General features: G+C 41.8%; 1 protein-coding gene across 3 annotated transcripts in view; it reads right to left on the reverse strand.

The window, feature by feature from the left end:
- SLC24A2 (solute carrier family 24 member 2) overlaps positions 1 to 12,818 on the reverse strand; it is a 281,759-nt gene that overhangs the window by 60,259 nt on the left and 208,682 nt on the right. For all 3 annotated transcript variants that reach the window (XM_008997580.5, XM_035306629.3, XM_008997571.5), the window contains one exon: positions 10,688 to 10,806. In XM_008997580.5, coding sequence (XP_008995828.1) covers positions 10,688 to 10,806 — 119 coding nt within the window. The remainder of the gene's footprint in view (positions 1 to 10,687; positions 10,807 to 12,818) is intronic.

Consider the following 12,818-nt stretch of genomic DNA (forward strand, 5'->3'; position numbering starts at 1 on the left):
GTTATTTTGGTTATTTCTTTCTTCTCTGAGGGACAAACTCCTACTCACCCATCAACACCCAGCTTGAATGTTGCCTCTTCTATGAATTTTTTACACCTCCCCTAGTGAGGACCAACTTCTTCCTCCAGCAGGCTCTCAGAGTATTTTGTACAGACCTCTAAGATCATACCAGGTCATAATTATTTACCTACCACAAATGTTCACTGATTATACCTGGAATACTCCCCAAATATATACATAAAACATTTTTACTTTACCTACAATGAGCTCTTTCAGGGAAAGGACACCTTGAATGGCGATTTAATGAGAAATATGAATAGCATCTAGCTCTGTAATAAGGGTTTTAGGTATATTATTTCATTTAACCTTATTATAGCCACAATGAGGCAAGCACTGTTACTATTGGTACTTCACAGATGAGGCAACTAAATTAAAGCTCAGGGAAGCTATGTATCTTGACCCTGGTGGATCTAGAATTCACTCTCAGGCTGTCCTGCACAGCACTTTTCACAATAGCCAAGATTTGAAAGCAACCATCAACAGGTTGCTTTCATAAGTATCCATTGACAGGTAAATTAAGAAAATGTGGTACAAGCTGGGCATCATGGCTCATGTCTGTAATTCCAGCACTTTGGGAAACCGAGGCGGATGGATCACCTGAAGTCAGGAGTTTGAGGCCAGCCTTGCCAACATGGCAAAACACCACCTCTACCAAAAACACAAAAATTAGTTGGGAGTAGTGATGCGCACCTGTAATCCCAGCTACTTGGGAGGCTGAGGCAGCAGAATGGATTGATCCTCGGAGGTGGAGGTTACAGTGAGCCGAGATCACGCCACTGCACTCCAGCTTGGGTGACAGAGCAAGATGCCGTCTCAAAAAAAAAAAAAAGTGGTATATATACACAATGGAGTATTATTCAGCCATAAATAAGAATGAGATCCTATCATCTGCAACATGGATGGAATGGGGAGGTCATTATATTGTGAAATAAGCCAGGCACAAAAAGACAACCTTCTCATGTTCTCACTTATTTGTGGGAGCTAAAAATTAAAATAATCGAACTCATGGAGACAGAGCATAGAAGGATGGTTATCAGTGGCTAGGAAGGGTAGCAGGAGGGTTGTGGGGGGGAAAGCTGTGATGTTAAAGGTACAAAAAATAGTAAGGATGAATAAGACCTAGTATTTTCTAACAGAACAGGTGACTACAGGCAACAATAATTAAAAAACCAAAAGTATAATTGGGTGGTCTGTAACACAAAGGTAAATGCTATTTACCCTAATGTGATGATTACATATTCCATGCCTGTATCAAACTATCTCACGTAACCTATAAATATGTACACCTATTATGTACCCACAAAAGTTAAAAACTTTAAAAAGGGTGATGTTCTTCTCTTCCCTGCCCTGCGGACACCCCCATTCTCACCACCTCTCACCTTTACTACCTATTGTCCTTAGATCTCAACTGAAATACTGCTTCTGGCCAGGTGCAGTGGCTCATGCCTGTAATCCCAGCACTTTGGGAGGCCGAGTCGGGTGCATCACCTGAGGTCAGGAGTTTGAGACCATCCTGGCCAACATGGCGAAACCCGTCTCTACCAAAAATGCAGTGGGCCATGGTGGGGTGGCTCTTTGAGGACCTGATTGCTCTTGAGCTCTGAGTTTATCAGGGTGGTGCACAAATCTGTCCTGTTCCCCTTTGTGGAGACCTAGGGGCACAGCTCTGTTCAGAGAGGGGTCATCTGGGACTCTTTTTCTCCCCTGCAGCAAGGTCCTCCCTTGCAGGGGCACAGATGTCCCTCTCAGCCAGATGGAGAGGCATGGAGATGAGGCTGCTCTCTGTACACCTGTGACTGTGCCATCCCCAAGGGCAGCCAGATGTCCTTGGGGCCTGCCTCCTACTGCCACACGCTGCTTATCCACGTGGACATAAGCTGCTCTGCCAGGTCACTCTTGAGCTAATGCAAAGGGAACACAGGGCTCTGGGCAGGAAGGTAAGGAGTGTAGAAGGCAGAGGAGACAAGGGTAGAAGGAGGAGCAGGCTCTTTATTCCTTCTGTTAAATGAAGAAACTTTCCTTAGGAAATAAATACATAATTTCTATCAGAGAATAAGGCTAACAGGCAACAATTAGCACTTTTTTTTTCTAAGAAGTGGCTGCTGGGTTATATTGACTGTACTCTGTTTTCGATTTGCAGGCACCATATCACTTCTCAGCTCACTGGGGAAATTCTGTCTAGAGACTGCTTCCAAACTTTAGGGTAGTGCTACTCAAAATAAGGTCCTTGGACCAGCAGCATCAGCGTCACTGGGGAGCTCATTAGAACTGCAGACTTTAGGCCTCATGGCAGACCTGACAAATTTAGAATCTGAATTTTAATATGACCCCCCCAGAGAATTTGTAAGTACATTAAACTTTGAGAAACACTGACTTAGTTAAAATGCAGGTTTTAAAATGCCTAATTAAAATGCAAGTTCAGGGCTCCAGGCCTTAGAAATTCTGATTCACCTGATCAGAATGAGATCCAGAAATCTAACAAGCACCAAAGGTGGTTTTGCCTTCTTTTTGAGCAACTGTGGTCTAGAGGCAGTGGTGGAAATGGTACAGTTGGACAGTCCTGAGATGAAATCTCAGCTCTACCATTTACAAACTGGGTAATCCTAATTAACCACTTTATCTCACTGAGCTTCAGTTTCCTCAACTCTAAAATGGAGCTACTAGCTGGGCACAGTGGCTCACACATATCCTGGCACTATGGGAGGCTGAGGCGGGCAGATCACCTGAAGTCAGAAGTGTGAGACCAGCCTGGTCAACAGACAGGGTGAAACCCTGTCTCTATTAAATGTGCAAAAAATATTAGCCAGGCATGGTGGTGTGCGCTACTCAGGAGGGTAAGGCAGGAGAATTTCTTGAACCTGGGAGGTGGAGGTTGCAGTGAGCAGAGATTGCACCACTGCACTCCAGCCTGGGCAACAGAGTGAGACTCTGTCTCAAAAAAAAAAAAGAGGACCTAGTAAGCTAGTAATGCCTATACCTTCAGCTGTGAGGTTAAAGGTGATGTTGATATGGTGTGGCAGTGTCCCCACTCAAATCTCATCTTGAACTGTAATCCCCATGTGTTGGGGGAGGAGCCTGGATGGAGGTGACTGAATCATGGGGGCAGATTTCCCCCTTGTTCTTGTGATAGTGAGTGGGTTCTCATGAGATCTGGTTGTTTGAAAGTGTATGTCACATCCCCATTTACTCTTGTCTTGTCCTGCTTTGCCATGGTAAGACATGCTTGCTTCCCCTTCGCTTTCTGCCATGACTGTAAGTTTTCTCAGGCCTCTCAGTCATGCTTCCTGTTAAGCCTATGGAACTATATGCCAATTAAACCTCTTTTCTTCATTAAGTACCCAGTCTAAGGTAGTTCCCTATAGCAGTGTGAAAATGGTCTAATACATTTTTAAAATGCCTAGTGCCGAAGCTGTGGCAAATAGAAGGTGTTTGATAAATGTTAGGTTTTACAACTACTAGACCGAACAGTTCAAGTGGTTGTGCCATTGGATAGTGGGTTGGGCCAGAGAGTGTTAATTTCAACCACAGGGACAGAGAAAGCCAAAGGGGGCTCACTAAGTTTTGATGGCTACGGTTTCTCTATTACTTAACACTGACCTTAAAGTCATGGAGAAAGGATTAGACTGCAGCAGCTATCAAAATTTATCATACATTAAAAATCATCTTGGGGATTTCTGCCAAGATTTCAACCCTGGTGAATCTGATGATTATGAGTTTTGGGGTTGCTCTTCTTGAGGAATATCTTTGTGGTGTTCTCCGTATTTCCTGAATTTGAATGTTGGCCTGACCTGCTAGGTTGGGGAAGCTACATGGGGATTAGGGGCTGAATAGGAATAGCTCTGGTCTGCACTTCCCAGCATAAGCAATGCAGAAGGTGAGTGATCTCCACATTTCCAACTGAGGTACCAGGTTCATCTCATTGGTACTGGTTAGACAGTGGGTGTAGCCCAAGGAGGGTAAGAAAAAGCAGGGCAGGGTATTGCCTCACCCAGGAAGCACAAGGGTCCAGAGAACTCCCTCTCCTAGCCAAGGGAAGCCATTAGGGACTTTTTCTGACACTCTGTCACTCTGGCTCAGATACTGCACTTTTCCCACAGCCTTTACAACCTGCAGACAAGGAGATTCCCTCTGGTGCCTACAACACGTGCCCCGGGTTTCCAGCACAAAATTGGGTGGCCATTTTAGCTGCATTTTTTTTTCTCATACTCCATTGATGCCTGGGACACCAGAGGGACAGAACTGCTCATTCCCCTGAAAAAGGGGGCTAAAGCCAGGGAGCCAAGTGATCTGGCTCTGCAGCTCCCACCCACACAAAGACCAGCAAGCTAAGATCCACTGGCTCGAAATTCTCACAGCAAGCACAGCAGGATGAGCTCAACCTCGGACATTTGAGCGTAGTAGGAGAGGAGTGTCTGCTATTGCTGAGGCTTGGGTAGGTGGTTTAAACCTGGCCTGCATAAACAAAGTTGCTGGGAAATTTACACAGCAACTGGGTGGGACCCATGGCAGCTCAGCAAGGCCTCTGCAGGCAGATCATCGCTAGACTCCCTTCTTGCTGGGCAGGTCATCTCTGTAAAAAGGCAGCAGTTCCTCAGGGATTTATAAATAAAGTCCCCACCTTCCTGGGACAGAGCACCTGGGTAAAGGGGTGGCTGTGGGAACAGCTTCAGCAGACTTAAACGTCCCTGCCTGGCAGCTCTGAAGGGAGCAATGGATCTCCTGGCACAGTGCTTGAGCTTCAATAAGGTACAGACTGCCTCTTCAAGTGGCTCCCTGACCCCTGCGTAGCCTGAATGGGAGATACCTCGTGCAGGAGGGCACTGGCTGGCATCTGGCAGGTACACTTCAGGGACAAAGCTACCAGAAGGAACAGGCAGCAATCTTTGCTGTTCTGCAGCCCCAGTGGGTGATTCTCAGGCAAGCAGGGTCTGGAGTGGACCTCCAGTAAACTCCAGCAGACCTGCAGCAGTGGGGCCTGACAGTTAGAAGGAAAACTAACAAACAGAAAGAAATAGTTTCACCATCAATAAAAAGGACATCCACTCAGAGAAATCATCCAAAATTTGCCAACTTCAAAGACCAAAGATAGATAAATCCATGACGATGGGAAGAAACCAGCAAAAAAGGTTGAAATTTTCAAAAACCAGAATGCCTCTTTTCCTCGAAGGGATTACAATTCCCCACCAGCAAGGGGACAAAACTGGATGGAAAATGAGTTTGATGAATTGAAATAAGCAGGCTTCAGACGGTGGGTAATAACAAACTCCTATGAGCAAAAGGAGCATGTTCTAACCCAATGCAAGGAAGCTAAGAACCTTGAAAAAAGGTTAGACAAAATGCTAACTAGAATAGCTAACATAGAAAAGAACATAAACAACTTGTGAAAAACACAGCATGAGAACTTCGTGAAGCATATACAAGTTTCCTTTTTTTCCTCACAAGTTTCAATAGCTGAATTGATCAAGCAGAAGAAAGGATATCAGAGATGAAGATCAACTCAACAAAATAAAGCAAGAAGACAAGATTAGAGAAAAAAGAGTGAAAAGAAATAAAGCCTCCAAGAAATATGGGATTATGTGAGAAGACCAAATCTACATTTGATTGGGGTACCTGAAAGTGATGGGGAGAATGAAACTAAGTTGGAAAACACTCTTCAAGATACTCTCCAGGAGAACTTCCCCAACCTAGCAAGGCAGAACAACATTCAAATTCAGGAAATACAAAGACTACCACAAAGATACTCCTTGAGAAGAGCAACCCCAAGACACATAATCATCTGATTCACCAGGGTTGAAATGAAGGAAAAAATGCTAAGGGCAGCAGAGAGAAAGGCCAGGTTAGCCACAAAGGGAAGTCCATCAGATTCACAGTGGATCTCTCAGCAGAAACCCTACAAGCAAGAAGAGATTGGGGCCAATATTCAACATTATTTTAAAAAAGAATTTTCAACCCAGAATTCAATATCCAGCCAAACTAAGCTTCATAAGTGAAGGAGAAATAAAATCCTTTATGGAGAAGCAAATGCTGAGAGATTTTGTCACCACCAGGCCTGCCTTAAAAGAGCACCTGAAGGAAGCACTAAACATGAAAAGGAATGACTTGTACCAGCCACTGCAAAAACATACCAAATTGTAAAGACCATCAACACTATGAAGAAACAGCATCAACTAATGAGCAAACCAAGCATCAAAATGGAAAAATCGAATTCACACATAACAATATTAACCTTAAATGTAAATGGGCTAAATGCCCCAATTGAAAGACACAACCTGCAAATTGGATAGAGTCAAGACCCATTGGTGTGCTGTATTCAGGAAACCCATCTCATGTGCAAAAACACACATAGGCTCTAAATAAAGGGAAGGAGAAAAATTTAGCAAGCAAATGGAGAGAAAAAAACAACAACAGGAGTTACAATCCTAGTCTCTGATAAAACAGAATTTAAACTAACAAAAATCAAAAGAGGCAAAGAAGGACGTTACATAATGGTAAAGGTATCAATGCAACAAGAAGGGCTAATTATCCTAAATATATATGCACCCAATACAGGAGCACCCAGATACATAAAGCAAGTTCTTAATGATCTACAAAGCAATTTAGACTCTGACACAATAATAATGGGAGGCTTTAACACAGCAGCGTCAATATTAGACAAATCAATGAGACCGAAAATTAACAAGTGTATGCAGGACTTGAACTCAGATCTGGACCAAACAAACCTAACAGACATCTACAGAACTCTCCACCCCAAATCCACCGAATATACATTCTTCTCAGCACCACATCACACTTATTCTAAAATTGACCACATAATTAGAAAACACTCCTCAGCAAATGCAAAAGAATGGAAATCATAACAGTCTCTCAGACCACAGGGTAATCAAATTAGAACTCAGGATTAAGGAACTCACTCAAAACTGTACAGCCACATGGAAACTGAACAACCTGCTCCTGAATGACTACTGGATAAATATGAAATGAAGGCAGAAATAAAGATGTTTTTTGAAACCAATGAGAACAAAGACACAACATACCAGAATCTCTGGGACACATTTAAAGCAGTGTGTAGAGGGAAATTTATAGCACTAAATGCCCACAAGAGAAGGATGGAAAGATCTAAAATCGACATTCGAACCTCACAATTAAAAGAACTAGAGGAGCAAGATCAAACAAATTCAAAAGCTAGCAGAAAACAAGAAATAACCAAGAGCAGAGCAGAACTGAAGGAGATTGAGACACAAAAAACTCCTAAAAAAATCAGTAAATTGAGGAGCTGGTTTTTTGAACAGATCAACAAAATAGATAGACTGCTAGCCAGACTAATAAAGAATAAATGAGAGAAGAATCAAATGGATGCAATAAAAATGATAAAGGAGATATCACCACTGATCCCACAGAAATATAAACTACCATCAGAGATTGCTACAAACAACTCTATGCAAATAAACCAGTAAATCTAGAAGAAATGAATAAATTCCTAGACACTTAAACCCTCCCAAGACTAAATCAGGAAGAATCTGACCTTCTTAATAGACTAATAACAAGGTCTGAAATTGAGACAGCAATTAATAGCCTACCAACCAAAAAACGTCCAGGACTGGATGGGTTCACAGCTGAATTCTACCAGAGGTACAAAGAGTAGATGGTGCCATTTCTTCTGAACCGATTCCAAACAATATGAAAAGAGGGAATCCTCCCTAACTCATTTTATGAGACCAACATCATCCTGATACCAAAACCTGGCAGAGACACACTAAAAAAGAAAATTTCAGGCCAATATCCATGATGAACACTGATGCGAAATTCCTCAATAAAATACTGGCAAACCAAATCCAACAGCACATCAAAAAGCTTATCCATCATGATCAAGTCAGCTTCATCTCTGTGACGCAAGGCTGGTTCAACATACACAAATCAGTAAATGTAATCCATAACATAAATAGAACCAAAGACAAAAACCACATGATTATTTCAATAGGTGCAGAGAACGCTTTTGACAAAACTCAACAGCCCTTTATGTTAAAAATTCTCAATAAACTAGGTATCAATGGAATGTATCTCAAAATAATAAGAGCTATTTAATGAAAAACCCACAGCCAATATCATATTGAATGGGCAAAAACTGGAAGCATTCCCTTTGAAAGATAAGGATGCCTTCTCTCCCCACTACAATTCAACATAGTAGGAGTTCTGGCCAGGGCAATCAGGCAAGAAAAAGAAACAAAGTGTATTCAATTAGGAAAAGAGAAAGTCAAATTATCTTTATTTGCAGATGACATGATTGTATATTTAGAAGACCCCATTATCTCAGCCCCAGAACTCCTTAAGCTGATAAGCAACTTCAGCTAAACCTCAGGATACAAAATCAATGCGTAAAAATTACAAGCATTTCTATACACCAATAAGAGACAAACAGCCAAATCATGAGTGAACTCCCATTCACAATTGCTACAAAGAGAATAAAATAACTAGGAGTACAACTTACAAGGGATGTGAAGGACCTCTTCAAGGAGAACTACAAACCACTGCTCAAGGAAATAAGAGAGCATACAAATAGATGGAAGAACATTCCATGCTCATGGATAGGAAGAAACAATATTGTGGAAAAGGCCATACTGCCCAAAGTATTTTATAGATTCAATGCTATCCCCATCAAGCTACCATTGACTTTCTTCATAGAATTGGAAAAAAACCACCTTAAATTTCATATGGAATCAAAAAAGAGCCCAAGCAGCCAAGACAATCCTAAGCAAAACAAACAAACAAAAAACAAAAAAAAACCCATAAAGCTAGAGACATCATACTACCTGACTATACTATAAGGCTACAGTAGTCAAAACAGCATGGTACTGGTACCAAAACAGAGATATAGACAAATGAAACAGAACAGAGGCCTCAGAATTAATGCCACACATCTGCAACCATCTGATCTTTTAAAAACCTGACAAAAACAAGCAATGGGGAAAGGATTACCTATTTAATAAATGGTGTTGGGAAAACTGGCTAGCCATATGCAGAAAGCTGAAACTGAATCCCTGCCTTACACCTTATATAAAAATTAACTCAAGATGGATGAAAGATTTAAACATAAGACCTGATACCCTAAAAACCCTAGAAGAAATCCTAGAAGAAAACCTAGGCAATACCATTCAGGCCATAGCCATGGGCAAAGACTTCCTGACTAAAACACCAAAAGCAATGGCAACAAAAGCCAAAATAGACAAGTAGGATATTATTAAACAAAGAGCTTCTGCACAGCAAAAGAAACTATATCAGAGTGAACAGGCAACCTACAGAGTGGGAAAAAATTTTTGCAATTTACCCATCTGACCAAGGGCTAATATCCAGAATCTACAAATAACTTAAAGAAATTTACAAGAAAAAAAACAAATAATGCCATCAAAAAGTGGGCAAAGGATATGAACAGACACTTCTTAAAAGAAGATATTTATGCAGCCAACAGACATATGAAAAAATGCTCATCATCACTGGTCATTAGAGAAATGCAAATCAAAACCACATTGAGATACCATCTCAGGCCAGTTAGAATGGCGATTGCTAAAAAATCAGGAGACAACAGATGCTGGAGAGGATGTGGAGAAATAGGAATGATTTTACACTGTTGGCGGGAGTGTAAATTAGTTCAATCATTGTGGAAGACAATGTGGCAATTCCTCAAGGATCAAGAACTAGAAATAATACCATTTGACCCAGCAATACCATTACTGGGTATATGCTATGCCCAAGGGATTATAAATCATTCTATCATAAAGACACATGCACATGTATGTTTACTGTGGCACTGTTCACAATAGCAAAGACTTGGAACCAAATGCCCATCAATGATAGACTGGAGGAAGAAAATGTGACACATATACACCATGAATACTATGCAGCCATAAAAAACGATGAGTTCGTGTCCTTTGTAGGGACTTGGATGAATCTGGAAACCATCATTCTCAGCAAGCCAACATAAGAACAGAAAACCAAAATACTGCATGTTCTCACTCATAAGTGGGTATTCTCACTCATAATGGACACCGGGAGGGGAACATCACACACTGGAGCCTATCAGGGGTGGGGGGCTAGGGGAGGGATAGCATTAGGAGAAATACCTAATGTAGATGACAGGGTGATGGATGCAGCAAACCACCATAGCACGTGTATACCTATGTAACACACCTGCATGTTCTGCACATGTACCCCAGAACTTAAAGTATAATAAATAAAATAAAAATAAATAACAAAAATCACTTTGGAAGCTAATTTAAAATGCTAATTCCTATGTGCTGCTTCCCAGTGATCCTGCTTTATCACACCTAGTACATGGCCTAGGGATCTGCATTTTCATTCCTAGGAGATGCTGATGTATAAGTCCTCCAACCTCACCTGGAGAAACAGTGGCTTAGACAATATTCATATTCATTCAATAAATGTAGAGCTTGCTGCATGTGGGACCCTGAGGTGGCACTGGGCAATACACACAAGGATGAATAAGACCCTACCTGATTCCCACCCAGCTGAGAGCTGGAGCTTCCAAGGAGAATACAGATTCCAAGGGTCTGTGCTGCACGGTAGGACATCAATAAGAACCGTAGCCCAGAAGAGCAATGGAGAAAAGCCATACCTGGGCTTCTGCACCTTCGATGTTGTGGGAGAGATTTCCATTTTGTACAGGTTCTGAAGCATCACTGGATGGTGTCATTTCAACCTCTGTGCTGTTGCTGTTCGGAAGCTCGATTTTTTCTGTGACATAATTTAAACACACACACACACACACACACAGAAAGAGAGAGAGAGAGAGAGAGAGAGAGAGAGAGAGAGAGATAGCAAATGGAATCAATGGGGGTAAAGAGCAATACTGAAAAGAGCTTCCTCAAATGTTGGGCCAAAGCAGAGGATAGTGGTGTCCCAGGGGTGATAAGGCCCAGGGCTGGTGTTGAGCCAAGTGGGAAAGGAATTTCACCGTTTTTCCCCACATCTTTCAGGATACTACCCTGAATCCTTAATAGCGCCCTGGCTTGCTGCTGTGGCATGACACCTTACCCCGAGTGCCCTATCAGCTCCTATGGTATGCCCTTCTCAAGTCTAGGCAATTTACCAACTAGCTATTCAGGAACATGAATGTAGGCATTTTAAAACCAAAACCACACCTGATCTACATACCATTGTTTACACCCGGGACTGCATCCTTCTGATATTTTCTTACAATAATATCTTTTCTTTCATACTGTACTCTGGAAATGACATTGGCTAGGGCTTCAGGGTCCTAGACTTTACTCTGCTACAATCAGGCTGTCGCCTTAGGCTAGTCCCCTTCTATCTCTGGGATTTGGGAACCTTATCTGTGAAATGAGGGGGTTTGACAGGTTGACCCCAAAGGGACATTATGTTCAGCTATAATTCAGGCACTGTGAGTGGAAACTCTTCCAGTGCCTAGGTGGCCATGGGCAGGGCGGGTTGGTGAATGCTACTTAGCACATTCCACATGGGCACATCCTATTGCAGGCAAGGCAAGGGGGAACTGGAGAAGTAATAGAGGCCAAAGCCTGTGTCATTCCTCAATCTAGAGAACATTTGGCTAGAGTGAAGTCAGAGGTCAGCAAGTGCAGATTTGACACTTGAGAAGTGACTCTAGGGTAATGGTTAAGCACTGGGACTCTGTAACACTGGGAATCAGACAGGCCTGGCTTCATATTCTGGATCTACAGCTTATGCTGTGTGACCCTTAGCAAGTGACTCAACCTCTCTGAGAGTTGGTTTCTTCATCTGTAAAATTGGGGTGATGGTAAAACAATTACTGCTATTACTATGATTACAGTAATAACAATACTGCTATTACTATTACTGTTGCTACTACTGCCACTAATAACAACAATAAGACAAATATGACAAAAGAGTACTTCTGTAAAGATTGAATAAGAAAATGCATATAAAGCATTTAGCACAGTGCCTTGTGCAGAGCAATCGAGAACCATAAATGATTTGGATCCTGATTATAGTGCCTGCCTTTCACTAGAAGAATTCTTTTTATCATAACAAACAGGAGTACCTCCAGGTGCTCAGTGTTTTGGCACCACTCAGGTCTGCTGAGACTTCACTGGGAGGGAAATTTAAAGTTTCCTATTGAAAGCACACACTCCGGCTGTTTTAGGTCAAATCATGGATTTTGGGAGGAAATGAGGCTGTAGGATGCTGTCAGGTTTGCTGGGGTATCAGAATGCTCATCAGTATCATATCTGAGCAATATCAGCTGCTCATCAAACATGAGAATAAGCTTTTTTTTTTCCCCCAGCAGCTTCAGAAGGACTAGACATTTCTATCACTGGTGCTTAAGAATTTGAGAGTTACATAAAAATTGTTGAGTTTGAAGCCGCCAAATTTTGGAAATCACAGGGAAATATTTACGTTTATTCATGTATTTAGTTGTGGAATATAGACGCACGAATAGATTTAAATATGAAAAACCATAGAAACTTAAATTAACTTTATCTTTCCAAGTTTTTAGTAGTGACAGCGATGTGTATGTGACGTGGTGCGTGTGGCTATGCCAGTTTTTCTTAGTATGCTTGATTCAGTTATTTAAATAAAAATATACTAAGAACCTTGGGTAAACATTAAAACTCTGGAGAAATCTACTGGTTGATGTGATACAACCTTAGGATTAGCCTCCAATGGTCAAGTTGACCCTAGTAACTCAGAATACTGCATAAAAGGGGAGTGAAGACGTCCAAGAACAGAGATGAACAGATGAGCAG

This window comes from Callithrix jacchus, chromosome 1 (assembly GCF_049354715.1).
Source record: "Callithrix jacchus isolate 240 chromosome 1, calJac240_pri, whole genome shotgun sequence".
Classification (NCBI taxonomy): Eukaryota; Metazoa; Chordata; class Mammalia; order Primates; family Cebidae; genus Callithrix; species Callithrix jacchus.